Below are 21,288 nucleotides of genomic sequence, written 5' to 3'. Positions count from 1 at the left end.
GCTGATTTCCATCTGTACCTGAGGTACTGTCATCCATATCCCTCAGAAAGCAGCCGGTAGTTCTAACAATAGCAGTCGATACTTCCTGTCTGTACCAGGCACCGTGCTGGGCACTTTACCGGTTATTTTGTTTAATGCTAACAACCGTTCCTGCAAGGCAGGTAGTACCTCTGCTTTATTCACGGAGGACACTGAGGCTAAGAGGAAACACGTGGGAGGGAGGGAGTCGGGAACCAGTCCAGTCCTGACTGTGCCAGTCCATGCCCCCAGCCTTCCAAGTACCTTAAATTCACAGAAATCATTACCTTTTGTTACCATGTGAATAATAGTAATAGTCCAAAAATTTTTCTCAAATTACAAATTACAAAGGCATGGGAAGGAGAGAAATGAAGCTATGAACAGCCACTAACCCACCAGGCCCCAAGGGCACACTCCTGCACGCTGCACCCAGGGGTCTCTCCAGCTACAGCCACACAGAAGAGCAGCAGCAGCAGCAGCAGCAGCAGCAGCAGCAGCAGCACAGAACAAACGAGCTCCGACTTCCCACACTTGGCTTGTATACAAGTGACGCTTGAATAAGCAGCACGACTCCCCTAAAAAGCTTTCCCGAAGCTGGTCGGCCTCTCGTGTGTCCCGATAGCCTCCCGGTACTGCCTGCTCTTTAGCAGTTCAATTTCACAGCATCGCCGAGTCTGACAACTCTATTAGGTTCTTTTATTATGTTCTCCCATTATAAAAAAGTCATTATGCATAAGCAAAAGTCCTGATTATAATTCAGTTCAGCCAACGACTGAAGTCCCCAAAGTGCATTTACCCTCAACTGCACTTTGGCTAGCTGCCTGGCTGTCCATCCATGAAGAAAAATAAGAGAGAAAAACAAGTACAAAGTATTAGCAATGCATCACCAAGTATTGGATCCGGAGGGTGAGCTGTAATAATCATGTAAAAGTATGTTTTTCTCTCTACCAATGACACTCCCGGAGAGCACATACGTAGGGTATTCACCTCCCACGCGTGTCTGTAAGCACGGGTGCTTTTGTGTGTGTCGGTGAGGGAAAGCTTTATGATGAGAAGTGAGAAGCAAAAAAATATACAGTAGATCTAACTCTTCTGTGCCATGAATTTTAAAAATGATTTTGAAAATAGAAAATTGCGTATTACCCTCCATCCCAAAAGTCCATTGGGATCAAAGTGTTCTCTGCATTTATAGTGGGTTTTAGTCCAATTGCTTAATGTCAATATTCATGAATAAAAAAAGTATAAAAAATTTAACCATAAGTTTTATATGTATATGTTTTTATTGATTTTTTAAGAGAAAGGTGGAGATAGAAACATTGACGTAAAAGAGAAACATGAATCGGCTCCCTCCTGCACACCACCTACTGGGGATTGAACCAAAAACCTGGGTGTTTGCCTTGACCTGGAATCAAACCAGGACTTCTCAGTCCACAGGATGACACCCAATCCACTGAGCCACAATGGCTGGGCTAACCAGAAGCTTTCGATCAAAATCTTTACAATTCCTAAGAGCATCTCCCCATTACATTATTAATGATCATCATAAGAGATTTTAAAAGGTTGTTTTGTGTCCCCAGAAATAGGGTTTTGAGTAAGGGGATTAAGAGACAACGTATTTGTCCCAAACTGCCCATTTCAAGCCCTACCAATTATAATAAAAGAATAGTGGTTCTAGTTACCACACCCGAAAGCCTAAGAAATCCTCAATTCTGCCCTAACACTAGGCATGGGACAGCTGGCGAGGCACGCCCCTGGGCAGCCCTCGGACAAAACCCGTGCGCTCAGTTACATGTGAATCGAGGCAAGGGCTGTTCCCTCCCTGGTAACAACCAATGTCCTTTCACTTTCAGGTTAAGACAGTGTTCCCTGGGTTCACTGGCATAAGTTATGTCTTAGATTGATTTAGGTAATGAATTATTATTGCATCAACTGACTACTCAGGTGACCCGAGTGTTTCCAAGAATCACTTCAGTCTAATGAGTAAATAATTGCCCTAGATGGAGTTCATCTGTTACTGAGCCCCCTGCCCCATTGATCCACTTTCAGTGGATCCCCACCCCCACCCCAGGAGACATTTTGCAATATCTGGAGATATTTTTGGTTGTCACACTGGGGGATGGGGGCTGCTATTGGCATCTAGTTGCTATTTGAGTTAGAGGCCAGGGATGCTGCTAATCATCGTGCAGCCCACAGGAGAGCCCAGTGTCACAGTGCGAGTGGGGGAAACCTCGAGTTAATGTGCAGTGAGGATCCTGGGGTACTGCTACGGTAGGAAACACGTCATGAAAGACAATGAAACATGGCCATTGTCCTGGTAGAGCTCGTAATCGCAGAAGATAAACGGGTGGGCAAAAGTAGGTTAAATTACCAGCCATAATTATCTAAAAGACAAATCATAAGAATTCAAAATAACAACAATAAGACAAATAATACAAATAAATAATACAATTAATAAATAATAATACAAGAATAAACTGTTCTGCATACTCACAACAGTAAACTTACTTTGCCCACACCGTATGAAATTTTTTTCATCCAGAGTCCACACGATACTTATATTTAAATACTTTATTTTCATTTCACACAAAAAAAGCAACAGTGTTTGCAGTACACATGCCTTTCAGTCAGTGCTGGTCATATGCAAAACAAGCTATCAGAAGTATAAAGAAAATAAAGCCTTTTTCCCTTTACAAGCAACAACACAATCTGCATATATAATGTTATATATACACATACTATTTTCAAAATCTTCCACAAAAGACAGATTCTGATATAAATTTAGAATTCCACCCACAAGCTCAGATTCCAGAATCGGAGATCTCCATAGGTGTTTAAATACAAAACTGTAATACCTCTACAAGTTTCCAAGTCCAAAGGGTTTGAAAGAGACTATTCTTCACAGCAACACAGAACACTTGGCTTGAGTCAAGACAGCTGTAAGACTCAGTTTTGTCTCAATGTGAGTTTTGTTGATTAATGCAAATGCTCCAATTATAATGTGATTCTCATTACACACACACACGCACACATGGGTGTATTATTGTACTGATGGTTTATACAGTTCAACTTCTGGAGCATTTCAGTCAGCTAAGCCATGACCTTTACTTTCTTTGAAGTACTTTAAATTAAAAACTGTTCAGAAATATCACTGACTACCATGACTAACTCTAAAAAGGTGCCCCCTTCTCTTTTATTTATGATCAAAGTTAAATGTGTAATGAATAGGCTCTCATTTTTTCTACAGCAGCAGGTATAAGTAACAGCAAAGTATAGGCTAATTTTTCAACACTAGAACCTGAGAGTTTGATATGGTAAATAACATCTCTAAAACTTTTCTAGGAGTCCTATTACTTAATGTTTCTAAAAAAGTAATAATAATATGGCAAATCTTCACCATTATATTCATTATAAATCATACAACCAATGATGCTCAGAAGCTCAAAGGAAGGAAGCAAGGGAGGAAGAAAGGGAGGAAGAGGGGGGTGGAGGGATGGATCTTACACGTTTTCTTTGATCAGACAACTATGGAGTCATAATATTTACTATGAAGAGGATGTAGAGTCAATGTGATTATGATTTGAGAATGCTGAAAGTGAACATACAGGCCTGGATGTATGAAATGCATGCAGAAACATACAGCTGACGAGGCGACGCTGGCTTACACTTTTTAGTGCACTTGAAGATACCATCTAATGGTGCAGGCACTGAAGAAAAGAAGGAAAAGGAACAGGAATGGTCCAGCTAGTGCAGAACTGAGGAGGGAGAGCCTGCCACACCAGAGCGCTGGGTAGGAAAAGGACCGATCTGCCCCACCATATACATGCGGGTGTTGAAAGATAGAAGGTCTTGTCCCCCAAATTCTTTTTGGATTAGTTTTTGAACCTGTTTTGTCATTCATTAGAACCATGGCAATAACTCAAAAGTTTCACTTAAGAAAAAATAAAAAGAAATGTCACTGGGTACACAAGAATATGCTATTGATGGAACTGCAACGGACTTCTATAGATGAATCAGAATTCCAATCCTCAAAGGAAGTTCTTCTCAAGGGGCTTTAATTGGCTTACCAGTCACTGAAAAATTAATCAGCAACAAACTTTAAATATACTTTTTATTTAGTATTGTCCTCTTGCCTTTCTGGAATTTCCAGAGTTCAGGGCCCTTCCCAGCATTTCGTTCGGTCTGAACCAGCATAGGAAAGCTGGACATGATCAGCTTTCACAGCCATATCCAAGTGTCTTTCCCACCTCACTGGCCACATGCCCATGGCCACTAGTGACATCACCACAGTGCAGCACCTTCAAGGCACACAGCAGAGACTTGGTGGAACTTTATTTTGCTAGGTACATTCAGAGCTCTCTAAGGGACTAAGAAGTAAAGGAAGTTTATTTTAAAAAGAAAATTATGTAAGTATGTATATATTTACATCTTTAAAGGCATATATGCTAGAGAATACAACAAACTAACCACAAAATAACTGTACTAGCTCCTGCTAAATGAGGAAGTAAGCAGGAAAGAGGAAATGATCTGTCGATTCATGAAACTCAATTTTCATTAGGTCCCTAAATAGCCATGCAAAGAACTAGATACAAATGAAATAACAAAGAAATAAAAACATATTTATATGTATTAAAAATATTCCCCTGCTAAAAATATAAATCCCCCCAAAACAAACAAGTCAGTAAACAACATACAACTACTCTAGTCACTAATGCCTACACAGGCAATAAGGGCCAGGGAGAGGGGAGATGTCATACACCGATCCTAAGTTTTCACTGGATACCTATACATCCATGCAAAGGGCTAGGTACAAAATCATTAACATGTACGTGTGTGTGTGTGTGTGTGTGTGTGTGTATAAATAACATGTACATATTTATATATTAATGTCCATACCCTGTCCTTTTCCCATAACCCTACCCACCCAAATAATCCCTCCTGGTAAAAAACAAAACAAAACCCAAATGATAAAATTATTGCCTGTGCCGGCAGTGAGGGAAGGGGGCAGAAGAGATTTATCATAGGTCTGGACCTCCATGCTTCATTGTGTACCTACAAGTCCCATCAAAGGACTGAGTACTAAATGAAATAATACACAAATGTAGCGAACATTTATATACATTAAAAATACACCCATATGCATAGACCTCCCCCACCCCCCTCCCTCTCCAAAAAAAGCAACCAAACATTTATTCTTCTACCATTGCCCACCAGGCAATGAGGGAAAGGGCACAGGGGAGATATTTCATAGAATCAATCTCAACTTTCATTAGGTACCTAAATAGTCATGCAAAGAGCTAGATTCAAAATGAAGTGAACACAAAGAGACAAAACAGTTATATATAATTTAAAAACTACATATCATGCCTAACAAGCCAATTCCTTACTAAAACCTCAAAAAACAAACAAACAAAAACCTCAAGCCCTATAGTATTCTGACATTACTGCCCATGAACACAGGCTACCGGGTAACAGAAAAGATGTACCCCTCCTCTGAATCTGGGCCTCTGTACTGCACTGGATATCTGCAAGTCCAAACAGAAAACCGGGTTTGGAGGGAAAGAACAAAAAAGGAGCAAACATTGATATACATTTAAAAAATGAAAATCCAGAAATTCCTTATAACACTGCCAAAACAACAAACAAACAAACAAAACCCCCCAAACCTCTAAACAACTGTCACTAGTCATTGCCTAGATAGGCAATAAGGGAAGGGGAGAAGAGGAAATGTTTTTCATAGAATGAACCTTAATTTTCATCATGTACCTAAAGTGTCCATAGAAAGGTCTAGGTACAAAATGAAATAACAAAAAAGAAAACACATTTATATACATTTTTAAAAGTACATATCACTACCCTCTCAGGGGAAGGAGTGGTAGAGTGAAAAGTAATCTAGACTACTCTAAAACTATTGCCCGCAGAGGCAGTAGGAAAGGGGAAAGAGGAGATTTTCATACATCCGGACCTCCACATCTCATTAGTACCTACACGTCCCAGTAAGGGACGGGGCACAGAATGCAATAACACAATATAGTCACAAACACTGTATATACAGTTTTAAAAAGGATATATGTAGCCCTTAGTCCATTCCCATCCCCCAGAACTTAAAAAAACCCAAACTACTTTAAAATTATTGCCTACAAAGATAAAAGAGGAAAGGGAGAATAGGAGATTGCTATACATCCAGAGCTCCATGGTTCATTAGGAACCTACGCGTCCAAGTGATGGACTGGGCACCCAATGAAAACTATAATAAAAAAGTAAAAAGTATTTATCCCAATACCCACAAAAGAACCCTGAAACTAATCAAGTACTCGAACAGCCATTGCCCACATCGGCAATACGGGAAGGGGAGAAGAGGAGACTGTTATACATATGGACCTCCATGGGTCATTAGGTACTTTCCAGTCAGGGCACCCAATGAAATAACACAACAAAGTAGTAAAAACAGGTATATACAGTAAGTACACATCCCTGCCTGCCTTTCTCTACCCCCTAAATCCACTCCAACAACTGCACCACACAGGCAATAAGGGAAGGGGACCACAGGAGACTGTCATACATCCGGACCTCCGCATCTCATTAGATACTTAAACATCCTATGAGGACACTGTATAAAATGAATTAATAATACAAAGTAGTAGCAAATTTATTTATATACATTAAGTACATACCTCAGTCTCTCCTACACCACCAAACAAAACAAACTACTCTATTAGCTACTGTCCAAAGAGGCAATAAGGAAAAGAGGAAATCTATCATTCTCTGAACCTCAATTTTCATTAAGTACCTATGCAGCCATGCAAAGGAACATGTATAAAATGAAGTATAAATAAGTAGTATAACATTTATATACACTTGAAAGAATGATACAGATCTCCCCCTACACCTAAGATGAGATCAAAACAACAACTGTTCTATCGGTTATTGTCCATGTAGGCAGTAAGGAGAGGAGTAAACAGGACATCTGTCCTTCTTCTGGGCCTCTATGGTTCATTAGATACCTTCATATCCATGAGATGGATGAATGAAATACAAAAGGAAACAACACCCACAAAATAGCAGCAAAAACATTTGTACACATTTTTAAAAGAACATACTCTGCTCTCCTCCCAATATTACCACCTCCTTCCGAAACAGGAAATAAAAAACTACTCTATAGCTGTTGTCCACAGACAATGGGAAGACAGAAGAGATTTTCATGGACAATATTTCACTTTTCATCAGGACGAAATATACAAAGTGAAAGAATATAAAAACACATCAAAAACACATATGTACACTTTCAAAGTATATATCCCCCAAAAGCTGCTGAAAGAAATCAGTCAACTATTCTACCAGCGATTGCCCATGTGGCAACAAGGGAAAGGGATAAGAGGAGATTTATCATACTTTTGGACCTCCACTTTTCATTTGGTACTTACTTGCCAATGTAGAGAATGAAGCACACAATAAAATAATGCAAAAAACCAGCAAAAATCATACATTGTTTTAAAAAATACAGATGGGGGTATGGGAAAACTCTTTAAAAAGAGAATTAATTCCAATAAAAACAAAGGCAAAGGGGTGAAGAGCTACCTCATACCTAGGAAATTCCGGTCTCGTTCTGCAAACTTAGCCCAGGAACGGCCGTGCTTGCTGACGAACATCTCCTGAGATGCATGGGTTCCCTGAAGCCCCATGAAATGCACAGGGATTATGTGAACAGTCAGCAATCTGACTGCAGATGATGGTTCCAGGTGCTTTAGTCTGAGTATACTCTTAAAATCCAACTCAGTAACAGGCTATCTGTTAGTTTCATTTCTTACTTTCCAATACTCAGAAAGGGTTCTATTCTGTACCCAGTAAGGCTGATGCAGCTCAACATCCTCTGCGTACCCAGGGCTCTTAAGCTGGCTCTTTTGTTCCTCCAGTGGCTAAATACAGTACAATGAAAACGTGAATGGCAAAGAATATTACTTCAGTGGAACCTGTGATACTAAGAAAGTTCATGAACACTGAAACAATGCAAAGAACAGAATTTCACTTACAGAGATTGACATAAAACAGTAAGATGGAGGAAGGTGCAGGCTTATGGTGGAGGCCGACATTCCTTGCAGTTTAATATATCCAATCACTTCATATTAACAGAACAAACTGGACTCCTTAGATTTCTACTTTCATAGCCTTTCAGATCTGCAAACCATATTTTGTGTTTCCTCAATTCCAGATATCCCATTCTACCTTTCCTAAGAGTCTACACATGTCTTATATTACATTCAGTAGGCTGTCTCTTGGCGATGAATATACTTGTCAAACAAGCACTTAGTTGCACCGTGGACCTCTGTGCTTACACTGATAGGCACCCTGTGACCGACTGCTGTGCTGCAAGCTGGCTGAGTTCTCACAGATGCAGTGGCGAAGACAAAGTTTTGGGGGAAAAAGTCTTCAAAAGCTACAATTATATTTATTTATTATTATACTACATGTTTTACCTATTACTTAACCTTATGTTCTTGACTTAATTTAGTTCATAGACATCTCTTACAGGTGGGTTAGCATAATACTGAAAATTATGGAACTCTGTGGGAAAATCTGAGGTAAGACCTACTAAAACTGCAAATAATCTGAGGTGAGGCCCACAAATACAAGTACAAGCGGTACGGATCAGTTTCATGGGAATGAACAGCTTTTGAGCACAAAGATAGCAATGGATTATGAGTCACCTCTTTTTTAGCTGAAGTTTTGATAAGGTTTTACTTATAATAATAACACCCCTCACTCCACACACACACACACACACACTCACAGGAAAAATGATGTGATTCCAGACAAGATTTGCCATATGCAGAGTTAACATGTGTTATAGGAGCAATGTCAAGATGGGCAGGTAAAACTGAAGCATCTTAACTGATTTTGAGAAGTAGCAAAATTTAAACTCTGTATCAAAGTGGAATTCAGTAATATAACATGGTAAAAAACCAGCAACAAAAAAACCCTCAAAAGTTGAGTATTTTTCCCCACACTAAAAATATAAAAACTCACTTTCATTATCAACTAAATTATCATTCATTTACTGAAGCACAAAAGGAATAGACCTACAATTACCCCAGTTTCAAGAAGACATCTTTAGGTGATGCTGTGATTCTCAGGATATAGTATTTTCTACTCTAAAACAGAGATAAATGTTTAGAAAAGACTAAATAGGGTGAAAACACACAGAAGTAAAGAAGGCTATCTTTCAGCTTGCCAGCCTTTTAAATTTTGTTATATAAAAATATTTTCATAAAATAAAATATAATTTTATACACAATTCCACATATTTTCACTTTACACTTGCTGAATAAAAAATGGTGACCTTTCCCATTGTCTAATTCTGTGGAGTGTTTTTAAGTGCTTGCAAATAGGTAATTACCTTTTTTTGTACACAGAAGATGTTTTCAAACAAAGTATAAAGTACAAGAATTATTAGGAAGAAAGCTTTCCTCCTAAAAATCAAAGAAATACAACAATCTAGGTATAAGTCCGCAGAGCTCAAAAAATTCAAGTACAGTATTTCTCCTTTAGGAGTAAAAATGCCATACAGTTTTGACTTCTTTCTTTCTTTCTTTCTTTGGACCTTCCTTTTAATCTGTTAGTTTGGCCATGATAAAACAAAGCTATGATTTTTCAACTAAAGAAAAGTACTGTATTTGATAGTAGAAAAAATTCAAAGCCCACCATATTAAACCTGAATTAAGTTACTCCTATCTCACATTCTCTCATTCCTTTAAGGTACTATGGTGAACTTCAAACAAAAATGTTCAATTTCTCAAAGGCCCTGCTTTAAAATGTTTCTAATGTGCTACTCTAACACATAAAATGAAAATCTACACATGGGTATGATTTAGAGAGAAGGTGTCTATTATCTGTCATGCCAAAAGGCATTTGAAACAACCTATATTTTTAGTAACAGTGGTAAAGTCATGATAAAAGACATTAGGACTAACAAAAATGTTTTCCATAACTGTGGAAATACTTATTTATAACATAAAGTATATTTATGGCAGAGAGTGATAAAGATGTACAGATTTGGAGAATATTGAAATTTATGAATAAAATAAGGATAATTAAAGCTATTGGTTCGAAACATTTTCCTAAAAGATGAAAAAGAAAATGTTAAACACTGGGGAAATTGAATCTTTTGGCCTTGTTATTTAGCTTTTCAATATAACAATAATTTAAAAATTCTGTAGCACCTGGCTATTATGCAGAAAAAAATATAATAGTTATAGATCTTGTTTAGAAAATTTCCAGGAAATAAAGGATTAATCAAAATCCCAACTCAAAGTAGATCTGCACACCTGAGATTAGCTCTCTACAGTCGCAGGCTTCATCGACTTCATTGCCATACTTTTGAAGCTGTTCCCAAATTCAGTATCATCTATCATCAAGAAGCAACAACTGGCTCATGAGCCAGCAGCCTGCAAAGATGGTGCCTCCCATGGTAGCTCTTTCCTTGTTTCACTGGGTCAGTACTTTATGGGTACTGAGAAATAGAACAAAATTCCAAAACAGATTTTATTCCCCATTTGGGTATCTTCAAAATAGAAAAAATATTTATTGTTTTTGTAGATGGTTGGCATACAGGTAAATATAATTTTGTAATAAATATGTACTGCCCAAAGACATTTCAGGAAAGACCAATGAAAAATACAGACAGGCCCTGAGCTAACTAGAACTCCTAAGAGTGCACACAACTCAGCAGCGATTGTTGGCTTCATCTTGGCTTTTGCAAAAGTTAACAAGCAGAGCCCAAGTTGACAAGATCTCTGAATGGGCGACAAAATGAAGTGCCGTTGTGCATGCTACAGCCACCATGTCAGAGTTTTAAGGTTCTTCTCCATCCACTGGATATTCAAGTGAATGATTTCCAAAGCCTCCTGGACACAACGAAGCTGAAAGGTTGCCTCTGACTGACTTTCAAAGAACGTCTGGACCTGTAAGTTGCACAGAGAAATATTTCAAAAGAAGAAAAATAACAGTAAATCTCAGGTAACTCTGCCTTTTCAAATAAACTTTCACTTAGTGATGGCTGTGCTGATGTCTTGAAAGGAGTAGAGACAAGAAGTACTTTAATATCTGGGGTATTTACATTAAGTTACTGATCAAGTATGGTGAAATCTGAAGTGATTTTAAAAATGGATTCTCCTTACTCCCCCAAGGATAAACTTTGCAAATTTAAAATAAAAAAATAAAATGGCCACGTAACAGCAAGTTTGGTAGAGTCTAAAGTTAGGGATGGTGCCCAATTTTACCTTGAAGTGGCATTCTTCACAATAATGTTATTACCACTTAAAAACTTGACATATAGCAAGTTTTTTTTAATTTAAAAAGTATTTGTTTCAGGGAGACAAGGGACTATTGTTGAGAACGGAATCAGAATGTTTGCCCCTCGGAATGTTTTCTCCTTGCTGCATGTCCACCCGTTAGAAGCAGTCCAGTGCAGAGTCATTAGCACAATGACGGCAGAGGAGGGACAGGAACTGGCATGAAGAGCCACCACCTGACCTAACTAAGCAGCCTGGGGGAAAGGGATGCCCCATCTCCCTTACAAGCATTTTATACAACTAACCTCTGACAAGTGCACCTTTGTTGAAAACAGGTGAGTTGATCCAGCAACAATACTTTGAATGGTATAGGAACCGAGATGGAACCTGAAGAAACACAAATACAAGAGCAAAACAGAGAAAAAAATGAGGCAGCTAGTGGAAAGCTGGGCTCCGATGTAAAGAAAACGCTTTGCTGTGAGCTAGCTACAGACGGAAGGCGGAGCAGAGTCCCCTGCTGGGGGCCGCCGCTCAGTCCCCGGAGTGGCCCACAGGCACTTACTGCCGCTGGGAAGAAAAGGTGGGCAAAAAAAGGCAGGAGTTGGGGATAGTCAGACACATTATTAATCCATATGATCTACTGAAAAATCACATCAAACATCCACAAAATATAACTATTGCTTTAAAAGGAACAAACCTACATGTGCTGTCTACTGGTGTGAGTTCTAACCTGATCCCTTGGCAATGAAGAGGCATATTTCCACACACAAAGCTAAACAGCTGTTCCAAACAGCCCATGGCCAGGCTAAGCTAAGTGACCTGGAGCCAAGCATGGTTAGGCTCGATTCGTACTCAAATGGAACACTACTGTTATGTGACTCACATTATAGAATTATGTTTACAAATGTGAAAATTTATGGGTGTCTCAGGTAAATGTTACTGAAGCATTTTTCCTCTCACAGCAGATCATAACTCCAATGAACCAATACAACACTGGGAATGTTTCTCACAGGCAGAGAATACTAACAGCTAGGAATTCTCTGGAAACTTACTTCTGTACGAGCTTATTCCAGTTCTCTTTGACAAAATCCCATGCCAGTAAGTGACCAGGAAAATGTCGGCCCACCGTTCTAATGACAAACGACAGCTTTTGTGTTCGGATGGTATCTCCACTGAGGCTAGTTTTCATTAACCTGAAAGCAAAACAAATTTAGCTTCCAAACAGTCATTCATGCTGAAGTGATGACTGAACTGACGTTAGTACTGGTCTCCTAATTAAAGCTCTGTAGCAATTCGAGGGCTATAAATCCAGGGTTAGTCTAAGATCGAGCAATAGATTGAAAACTTGTCTATATATATATATATATATATATAAAAGAAAACTCACCAATAAAATAAGAACTTCGATATACTATGACATAATAATACATAGCTCTTGATGTAGTAATTCTGGTAGAATTTATAATTCTGAAAACTCATTTTTTTCTGTTAAAAACCTTATTTGATTTGAATAGGCAAGTACATTATTACTCTTTAAACAACTGGGCTGTTGAAATAATGTGAAAACGAAGATACATTTCAGAATATACTCTTGATATTAATAGTTATTATTACTTCACATGTACTAATGTTCTAAATTGTTGACACAACAATGCTTGAAAAGGTAATTATTACCTATCCCCACTTTATAGTTTAAGAAACTGAAGTTAAGTAATTGCCCCAGTTACACTGCTAGTAAATACTGAAGCCTGGCGCCTGAACATGAGCGGCTCTCATCTACTGCACTATACAATGTGTGCGGAGAAAGAAACACATCCCCCAAATAATGCAGCGATACTTTTTTTAGAAAACAGAAGTGCTCATCAAGCTGTGATGGGTTAAACAAAGTATGACAGAGCCATACTATGGAATACTATGCAGCCATAAAAACAAATGAAGTTGGCTTCATGAAATGACATGGCAAATCTCAGAGACTGATCATTCGCTGAAAGGACCGTCACAAAACACTGGGGATAGTATAAACCTATGCTGATATATAAATATACTCACGAGGCTTGACACTGTTAACAGAGAGAATAAGAATGGAAGTAAAGGATCATACGAGAGAATTACATGAGACTATCATATTTTATTCCATTTTCTTAGGTACTGTTTAAATACTTTATAATGGGAATTTATTAGTGTGTTACCAGTTTAAAAAAAAATTATTACTAATCTGAAACAAAAATTTTCCTGTGTTTGGATCAGAGGCTGGCTACTACTTTAAAGACAATTATGATTTACAGTGTATCCTTTGGGACACTAGGATTTATCTGTGCAAATTTATACAAGAGAATCAGTGACACTCAAATGCCTCCCTCTGTCCTTCCCAGTGCTGACTCTTAAGATACCTTCCTATTTCCCTTGGCTCCCTGGAGCTCCCCTACCTGCTACTGACTGTTTCCTGTCAGAGGGCCCTACTTACTTCCCTCCTTTCCCCATGTGAAAATCCTATTTCCAAGTCTTCAGCAGCTAAATATCAAAAAGAAAATGTCTGACACATTCATATGAAGGTACAGTATAGCCTATAAGCTTTTACATGTTACCTTTCTCTGTAGTGTCTGCATTTTCAAAATGACAGCTTGGATGGAGCAATGCCTTGGCTAGAAAGAATGAAGCACTAACTGTGGAATTAAGACAACACTCCACGGGGACAAAGAAGTGTTTAAGCAGAAAGCAGGCGGGGGTTGTGATTCTTGGCACTGCCCCGTCTCCTCTAGGCTCCTGAGATGAAACCCAGCACATGTGGGCTCCTTACCACATTGACCAAGTCAGGTCTGGGCTGTGAGTAAAAGGACAAAAACGGAGATCCCAGAGAAAATGAGCTCCCACCCTTGGAGCACAATGCTTTCGTGCTTTTGGTTTCTATATATCATATTCCTTGGGTGGTTTCATACCAGTAAAGTTTCCGTACATCCTCTGAGCTCGCAAGAGCTTCGAGTATTTTATTCTTCTCTGCTTCAGAGCCTAGAGAGGTATACTTGCTCAAGAGGAACAACCAGCCTTTCTCAGTTCTTGCTCCAACTTTGAACACAGCAGTCATGACATCAGTAGGTAGGCTGTAAGAGAGGTGGTCAAACATGAGAACAAGCAAACATCCTGAATATAAAGGTAAAGAAGTGACTAGTGGTGATGTTATAGGGGTCAGACCAGAGCAGGACAGAATAATTGTTATTGTACCACTAGTAGTGAAGAAAATGGTTAATTTAGTGGCTGCTACTTTCCTAATTGGTGGGACTATAGAAATATCAATTCAATTTAATACAATAACTATTCACTGAGCATCCACAAAGAATCAGGCAGGCAACTGGCTGGATGATGGAAAGGGGAAGAAAGAGACACAGTCTCTGCCTCTAGGAACTCTAGGTTACTACAAAGTACAGTATATATATTACTTTACAGTGTGGTCAGTTCCATGGTAGGAATGTGGAGAGACAGGTGAGAAGAGGGGAAGAAGCAGTTTTCTGCACTAGGATCTCTTTATCTGATGCTTGAATCCTTTCCCTTAATACCTAATAGGGGAACTAGAAAGAACCAATTATCCTCAAACTATTTCTAATTGCTGACTCCACCTATGTTTTATTCCTAAATTAAAAGAGACTCTTTGACACCTCACAACAATTAGGATGGTTGCTATAAAAAAAACCAAAACAGAAAATAGCCAGTGTTGCTGAGGATGTGGAGAGGCTGGAAGGAACCCACGTGCACTGTTGGCGGGAATGGAAAATGGTGCAGCTGCTGAGGGAAACTGTGGCGTTTCCTCAAAATACTGAAAAATAGAACTACCATATGACCCCATTCTGGGTCCAAATCTGAAATAACTGAAAGCAGGGTTTCAGAGACATATCTGTACACCTGTGTTCATAGCAGCATTATTCATAAGAGCCAACAGGTAGGAGCAACCCAAACATCCATCAATGACTGAAGGGACAAGCAGAATGTGGTATATACATACAATGGATTAGTTATTCAGCCATAAAAAGGAAGGACATCCTAACACATACTACAACATGAAAATGAACCTTGAGGATATTATGTTAAACGATACAAGCCAGTTACAGAAAGACAAACACTGTATGACTTCACATATATGAGGTATTTAGAGCAGTAAAAACTCATGAAATAGAAAGTAGAACGGTGGTTTCTAGAGGCTGGGAAGAGGGGAAGGTGGGAGCTGTTTGGTAAGAAGTGTTGCAAGATAAAGTTCTAGAGATTTGTTGCACAACAATGTAAACATGCTTATATTAGCAAATTTTACATTTAAAAATGGTTAAAACAGTACATTTCATGTTTTTACCACAATTAAGAAAACAGTCTTATTTGAGAACATACGGGCATTGAGTTCACATACATCAACACTCATATAACATTCCGGACCCAGGACGACAAGCGCCTGCTTCGGTCTACGATGTAAGCGGAGAAGAGGAGGCGCGTTCCCTGGGGGAGAAGCTCACCTCAGAGTTCCGTTGGATTCCCTCCAGCTGTCGAACAGCTTCATGGCAGTGTTGCTGCAGTCCTCCAGGTTGTGGGTGCAAGCAAATTCCAGCAAGGCGGACCGCAGCTCTCGAGCAGATGGGGTGCCGTCATCAGTCCAATTTTGCTGTTGAATTTGGTTTTGAAGCAATTTAAATACCCTGGTCTAGAGACACAAAATGGATTATAATGGATTAATAATAATTAGGACAACCAGAAAAATCAGGACAATTAGATCTCTTTTTCTCAACATTCACCCAAGGACAAAAAAAGGGAGGGGGACATCGATATTACTCATTAAATATCAACTGCCCATGTACAGCTGGAATGAAGCATTAAATGACAAAGTTTATACAAAAGGCTGCTATAGCCAAGAGGGACTTTTAATGACATAACATAGAAAGAATTAATGGCTTCTCTGAAGTAGGGAACCTTTCTTCTGTGTGTACTCAGCAAGAAGTTATTTTCCTGCCCCAAAGTACCACTGCTAGGAGGAAGTTGGAACTTCCTGACCTCATGACTTTATAACTCATAAATCCAAAGAGTAGTGAGAAAAAATATAGTTCTTAACTCATGAGTAGATGTTTAAATGTTTCTGAATCCAATATTAAGTAAATATTTAAAATATCAATAATCTGATGCTGTAACAAATTAATCTAATTAGTGTGAAAATGAGGACTACAGGCAAGTATAGTTATTTATAGTTATTTTTTCTCCCCTCAACATTTATTTTAAAAATTCTGAACCTACAGAAAAACTACAAGAGTGGTTCAATGGCCTGGCCAGTGTGGTTCACTGGTTGAGCATTGGCCCAGTACCAAGAGGTTGCTAGTTCAATTCCTGGTCAGGACACATGCCCAGGTTGCAGGCTCAATCCCCAACAGGGGGTGTGGAGGAGTCAGCCAATCTATGTTTCTTTCTCACATTGATGTTTCTATCTCTCTCTCCTTTCCTCTCTCTAAAAAATCAATAAAAATATACATTTAAAAAAATGGCATTCAGAAGTATTGGAGGCAAGAGGAACTTGACATTTGAAGATGCTAAAGCTAATTCCTGAGCAGTTAGTCCATCAGAATTACATGGTGAAATTTTACTAGTTATTCCTTGTACACTAAAGAGTTGAGGAATTACCAAAATAGTTGATTTTAAATATATTTTAAATAATAACATATTAGAGTAAAAATAAAATATTTTATTTAAGAATAATTTTTTTAGAAAATTCCAGGTTATATTTTTAGTATTAATAAATCGTAGCAAGTGCTTCAAATTACCTTTTCCTTTTACAAATAAAATTAAACATATTTTCCCCATGGTTCTAAATTAATTTTTGATATTTAAACTCATTAAACAACAGAATCCCATCCTCTGATTTCATAAAGTGAAAATAGCAAGTGGGGAGAGGGGGCATAGATGCTAAACACAATTCAAGGAGTTAAACCTTTTGAATATTTTCCTACTCTGACACTTACGTGGGGTTATACAAGCTAAAAACATTGAATATGCAATAAAAATGCAACAACAACGTAACATGATTTAAAAAATAAAACAGGGAAAGACGCTGGCACTTATGTTATGCATTACATTTTGATTTACTGCTTTAATTTTACAGTGATATGCCAAGGGAGTTCTTTCTTGGGTCAATGAGCTTCTTAAAAGTGAAGTGTCAGCTTTTATTGTGAAAGGTTTATCCCACCAATCCCTCGTATGTAAAAGAATGACAGACTTATAAGTGATGAGACAGGAATATGGCTAGGATCAGATGTTAACATCATATGTGAACAATCTGACACAATTCAAATGTGCCTCCAGACCCTACCCACCATACCACCACAGCACACATCACAAAATATGGTATGTCGGTATGTGCTATGTAGGTATGTGCAGCTTACACAACAACATGACCGATAAATGTACACACTGCTCTGGTGACAATGACATAAAAATCAGACACCAGTCTTAACCACAAATATTATCTGAAGATTGGATCCAAGACTCAGAAATGTCTGCCATTCCAATTTCCTACTACAGTGGGTTAGACTTCGTATTTTGAGAGTTTTGATGCTACCACAAAGCCCTAAAATTAGAATAAGAATTTTAAAGAGACAGTTTCCCCTTCTTGATGAACTGAAGCTAATCTGACCTTTAACAATCAAGTGTATAAAGATCTCCAGCAGTAAAAGGGCCTGTGGTCTTCCAAACTCATACTAATAAGCCTCCTGCCCTTACCTGCTAGCCATCAGTCCCCGGACCCCACCCTGAAGTATGTTCTTTTTTTAAAGATTTTTTTTATTCATTTTTAGAGAGAGAAAGGGAGAGGAGAGAAAAACATCCACGTGAGGCTGCCTCTTGCAGGCCCCCTACTGGGGATCGAGACACTCAGGCATGTGCCCTGAAGGGAATGGAACCAGCAGTCTTTCGGTTGGGGGTGCATGGGAGGACGCCCAACTGACTGAGCCACACTGGCCAGGGCCTGATCTTTTTTTTTTTTTTTTAATCCTCACCCAAGGACATTTTTGTATTTATCTTCAGATAGAGTGGGAGGGAGAGAGGTGGGAAGAGAGAGAGAAACATCGATGTGAGAGAGACACATCGAGTGACTGCCACCCACACGACCCCAACCAGGCCCGGAGACAAACTGCCAATGAGGTACATGCCCTTAGCAGGAACCAAACCCAGGACTCTCTGGTCCGTGTGCTGACGCTCTAACCGCTGAGACACACCGGCCAGGGCCTGAGGTATGTTCTTAATAAACACACAGCTGCCCAGCAAACTGGAAGTCATCATCTGGAATGAAGATACAGTTACTCGAGTGCCACAGTAGGAAAATATTCAAAAGGTTTAACTCCCTGAGTTGTGTTTCGCATCTATATTCTCAGCACGGGGATTCGGCTTGAGGTCAGTTATCGAGTGCTTCCTGACACTGGACTTCAACAGAGTGAATGGAGAGAGCTGGAGGAAGAGTGGCTTCTGCCATGAGGAAATTTAACTAGCTGGGCAGCTTCAGAGTAGACAGATATTCTGCCTCCTCGTAGGCTTTATTCAGTACCAGCACTGTTCTTTAATACTGAAAAGAAGTGAGTGATATAAACTAATATTACTACCTATACTGGGTTGAAGAGTATCCCCCCAAAACTCATGTCTAACTGGAACCTGTGAATGTGACCTTATTTGGGAATAGGATTTTTGCAGATGTAAACAAGTTAAGATGAGGTCATAGCAGATTACAATGGGCCCAAATCCAATGACTGGTGTCCTTCCAAGAGGAAATTCAGACCAAGAAACCCAGGAAGAATGCCATGTGAAGACAGAGGCAGATTGGAGGAACGCAACTACAAACGAAGGAATGCCAGAGACTGCCAGCAAGCCCCTGAAGTTGAGAGAGACACATGGAACGGATTCTCTCTCAGAAGAAACCAACCTTACCCTGATAATACCTTGATTTAAGGCTTGCAGAACTGTGAGAGAAAACAGTTCTGTTACTTGAAGACACCAAGTTTGTAACAATTTATTACAGCAGCCCTACAAAACTAATGTATTACCTCAAATAGTGTTGATTTGATATGGCATTAATAACCCCCAAGTAATTATAGAAATTCTGTAATAAAATGAAGCATACTGGATCAATTAGATATCCATATTGAAAAGTAATTAATATTTATGTCTACTTCACACTACATAAAAAAATCAATTCCAGAAGGATCATAAATCTAAATATAAAATGTAAAAAAACTTTTCAAGATATCTTGGGTTAGGCAGATTTCATATCTTAAAATTAAGAATTTATGCTAATTTAAAAATCATTAAAAGCCCGGCCAGTGTGGCGCAGTGGTTGAGCAGCGACCCATGCACCAAGAGGCTGCCGGTTCGATTCCTGGTCAGGGCATATGCCCAGGTTGTGGGTCAAATCCCCAGTGTGGGGTATGCAGGAGGCAGCCTATCGATGTTCCCTCTCATTGATGTTTGTTATCTCTCTCTCCCTCTCCTTTCCTTTCTCTCTAAAATCAATAAAGAAAAAATCAATAAAAATAAATAAATAAAAAATCATGAAGAAAGTGAAAAGGCAAGCCAGAGTAGAAGATATTTACAAATATACATGATCAACAAAGGACTCATAAATAGAATATATAAAGAAGTCTTACAAATCAATAATAAAAAGGCAGACAAGCCAATAGAAAAACAAATGAAAGACTTGGGTACAAAAGAGAACATCTAGCCCTGGCTGGCATGGCACAGTTGGTTGGGGTGTTGTCCATACACCAGAAGGTGGCAGCTGTGATTCCCAGCCAGGGCACACACCTGGACTGCGGGCCTGATCCTGGTGGGGGCTTATGTGGGAGGCAACTGATCAATGTTTCTCTCTCACACTGATGTTTCTTTCTCTCTCTGCCTTCCTCTCTCTAAAAGTCAATAAAATAAAAGAGAGAGAGAGAGAAAAAGAGAGAGAGAACATTCAATGGTCAATAAACATATCAAAAGAAATTCATCTTCACTTTAGGGAAATGCAAATTAAAGTCAAAATTACAATACCATGATGCACCCATCCAAATGGCTAAAAGAAAAAAAATTTAATATTAATACTAAGTGTTGGCAAAAATATAGATCCAGAAGAGAACTCAAATTCTCATATAGTGCTCACGGAGCATTAAATTGGTATAACTGTGAAAAACAATTTGGTAGTACAGTATTAACCATGCATATGTGTGACTCAGCAATTCCACTTCCAGGCACATACCCCATAGAAATTCACCAAAGACATGTATAAGAATATTCACAGCAACACTATTTGTAATAGCTCCAAACTCCACACAACCTGAATGTCCATCTACAGTAGCTGAACTGGCTAATAAATGACCAATCTCTTTAATATACTAACAGTACAAAGTCTGTGTCAGATTCTAAGTTTATGTGGGATTCTAAGTTTATGTCAGATTTTAAGTTTATGCCTTAAAGAGACCAATATGTTTTTGTATACTTCTTGGAAATGCATATCAATACTATAAAAAATACTGTTACTAACATTTTGGATATAAAAGAAATCTCATATAGTAAGCATACAACTTCATTTTCAAGGAAGTAACTAGATATGGGTCCGTGATTTTAAATCTTAAACACATGATCTATAAGCTTTTCAACCTGTTTTAATTTAAAATCTGTTACAAAAAAATGATAGCAAAAAAGAAAAAGCTTTGATTTTCCCAATGAAAAGGTATCATTGGAAAGATGACATTATTAGAATTCCAATTAGTTTACAATATAGCAACATAAAGCACAGAATAGGCTTTGAAGTGAAACTAGTATGGGGTTGAATCTCAGCTTATAATTAACTAGGTAAGTGACTTTAGGGAAGTTATTTAGTCTCATGTATCTAATGAGGGTAGAAATATCTATTTGCCAAATGTGTGAGGATTAAACGAGGTAGTCTACATTAAGCACTAAGCATGATGTACAGAATATAATAAGCACTCAAATGTAC

At 38.6% G+C, this 21,288-nt stretch overlaps 1 protein-coding gene across 3 annotated transcripts in view; it reads right to left on the bottom strand.

Moving 5' to 3' along the window:
• Nucleotides 1-2,638: 2,638 nt before the first annotated feature.
• The window catches only part of LOC118641862 (leucyl and cystinyl aminopeptidase), a 104,081-nt gene continuing 85,431 nt past the window's right edge, over nt 2,639-21,288 (bottom strand). For 2 of the 3 annotated variants that reach the window (XM_036279468.1, XM_036279469.1), the window contains exons 14-18: nt 15,797-15,981; nt 14,240-14,401; nt 12,356-12,496; nt 11,609-11,690; nt 2,639-10,973 (exon numbers count right to left, since the gene is read on the bottom strand). In XM_036279468.1, coding sequence (XP_036135361.1) covers nt 10,842-10,973; nt 11,609-11,690; nt 12,356-12,496; nt 14,240-14,401; nt 15,797-15,981 — 702 coding nt within the window. In that variant the 3' untranslated portion in view covers nt 2,639-10,841. The remainder of the gene's footprint in view (nt 10,974-11,608; nt 11,691-12,355; nt 12,497-14,239; nt 14,402-15,796; nt 15,982-21,288) is intronic. The other variant, XM_036279467.1, reaches the window with a different exon arrangement.

The sequence above is a fragment of the Molossus molossus genome, unplaced genomic scaffold (assembly GCF_014108415.1).
Source record: "Molossus molossus isolate mMolMol1 unplaced genomic scaffold, mMolMol1.p scaffold_m16_p_3, whole genome shotgun sequence".
Lineage (NCBI taxonomy): Eukaryota > Metazoa > Chordata > Mammalia > Chiroptera > Molossidae > Molossus > Molossus molossus.
Note: the sequence above shows the minus strand (reverse complement) of the source record. Positions and strands in the feature narration are given on the sequence as shown.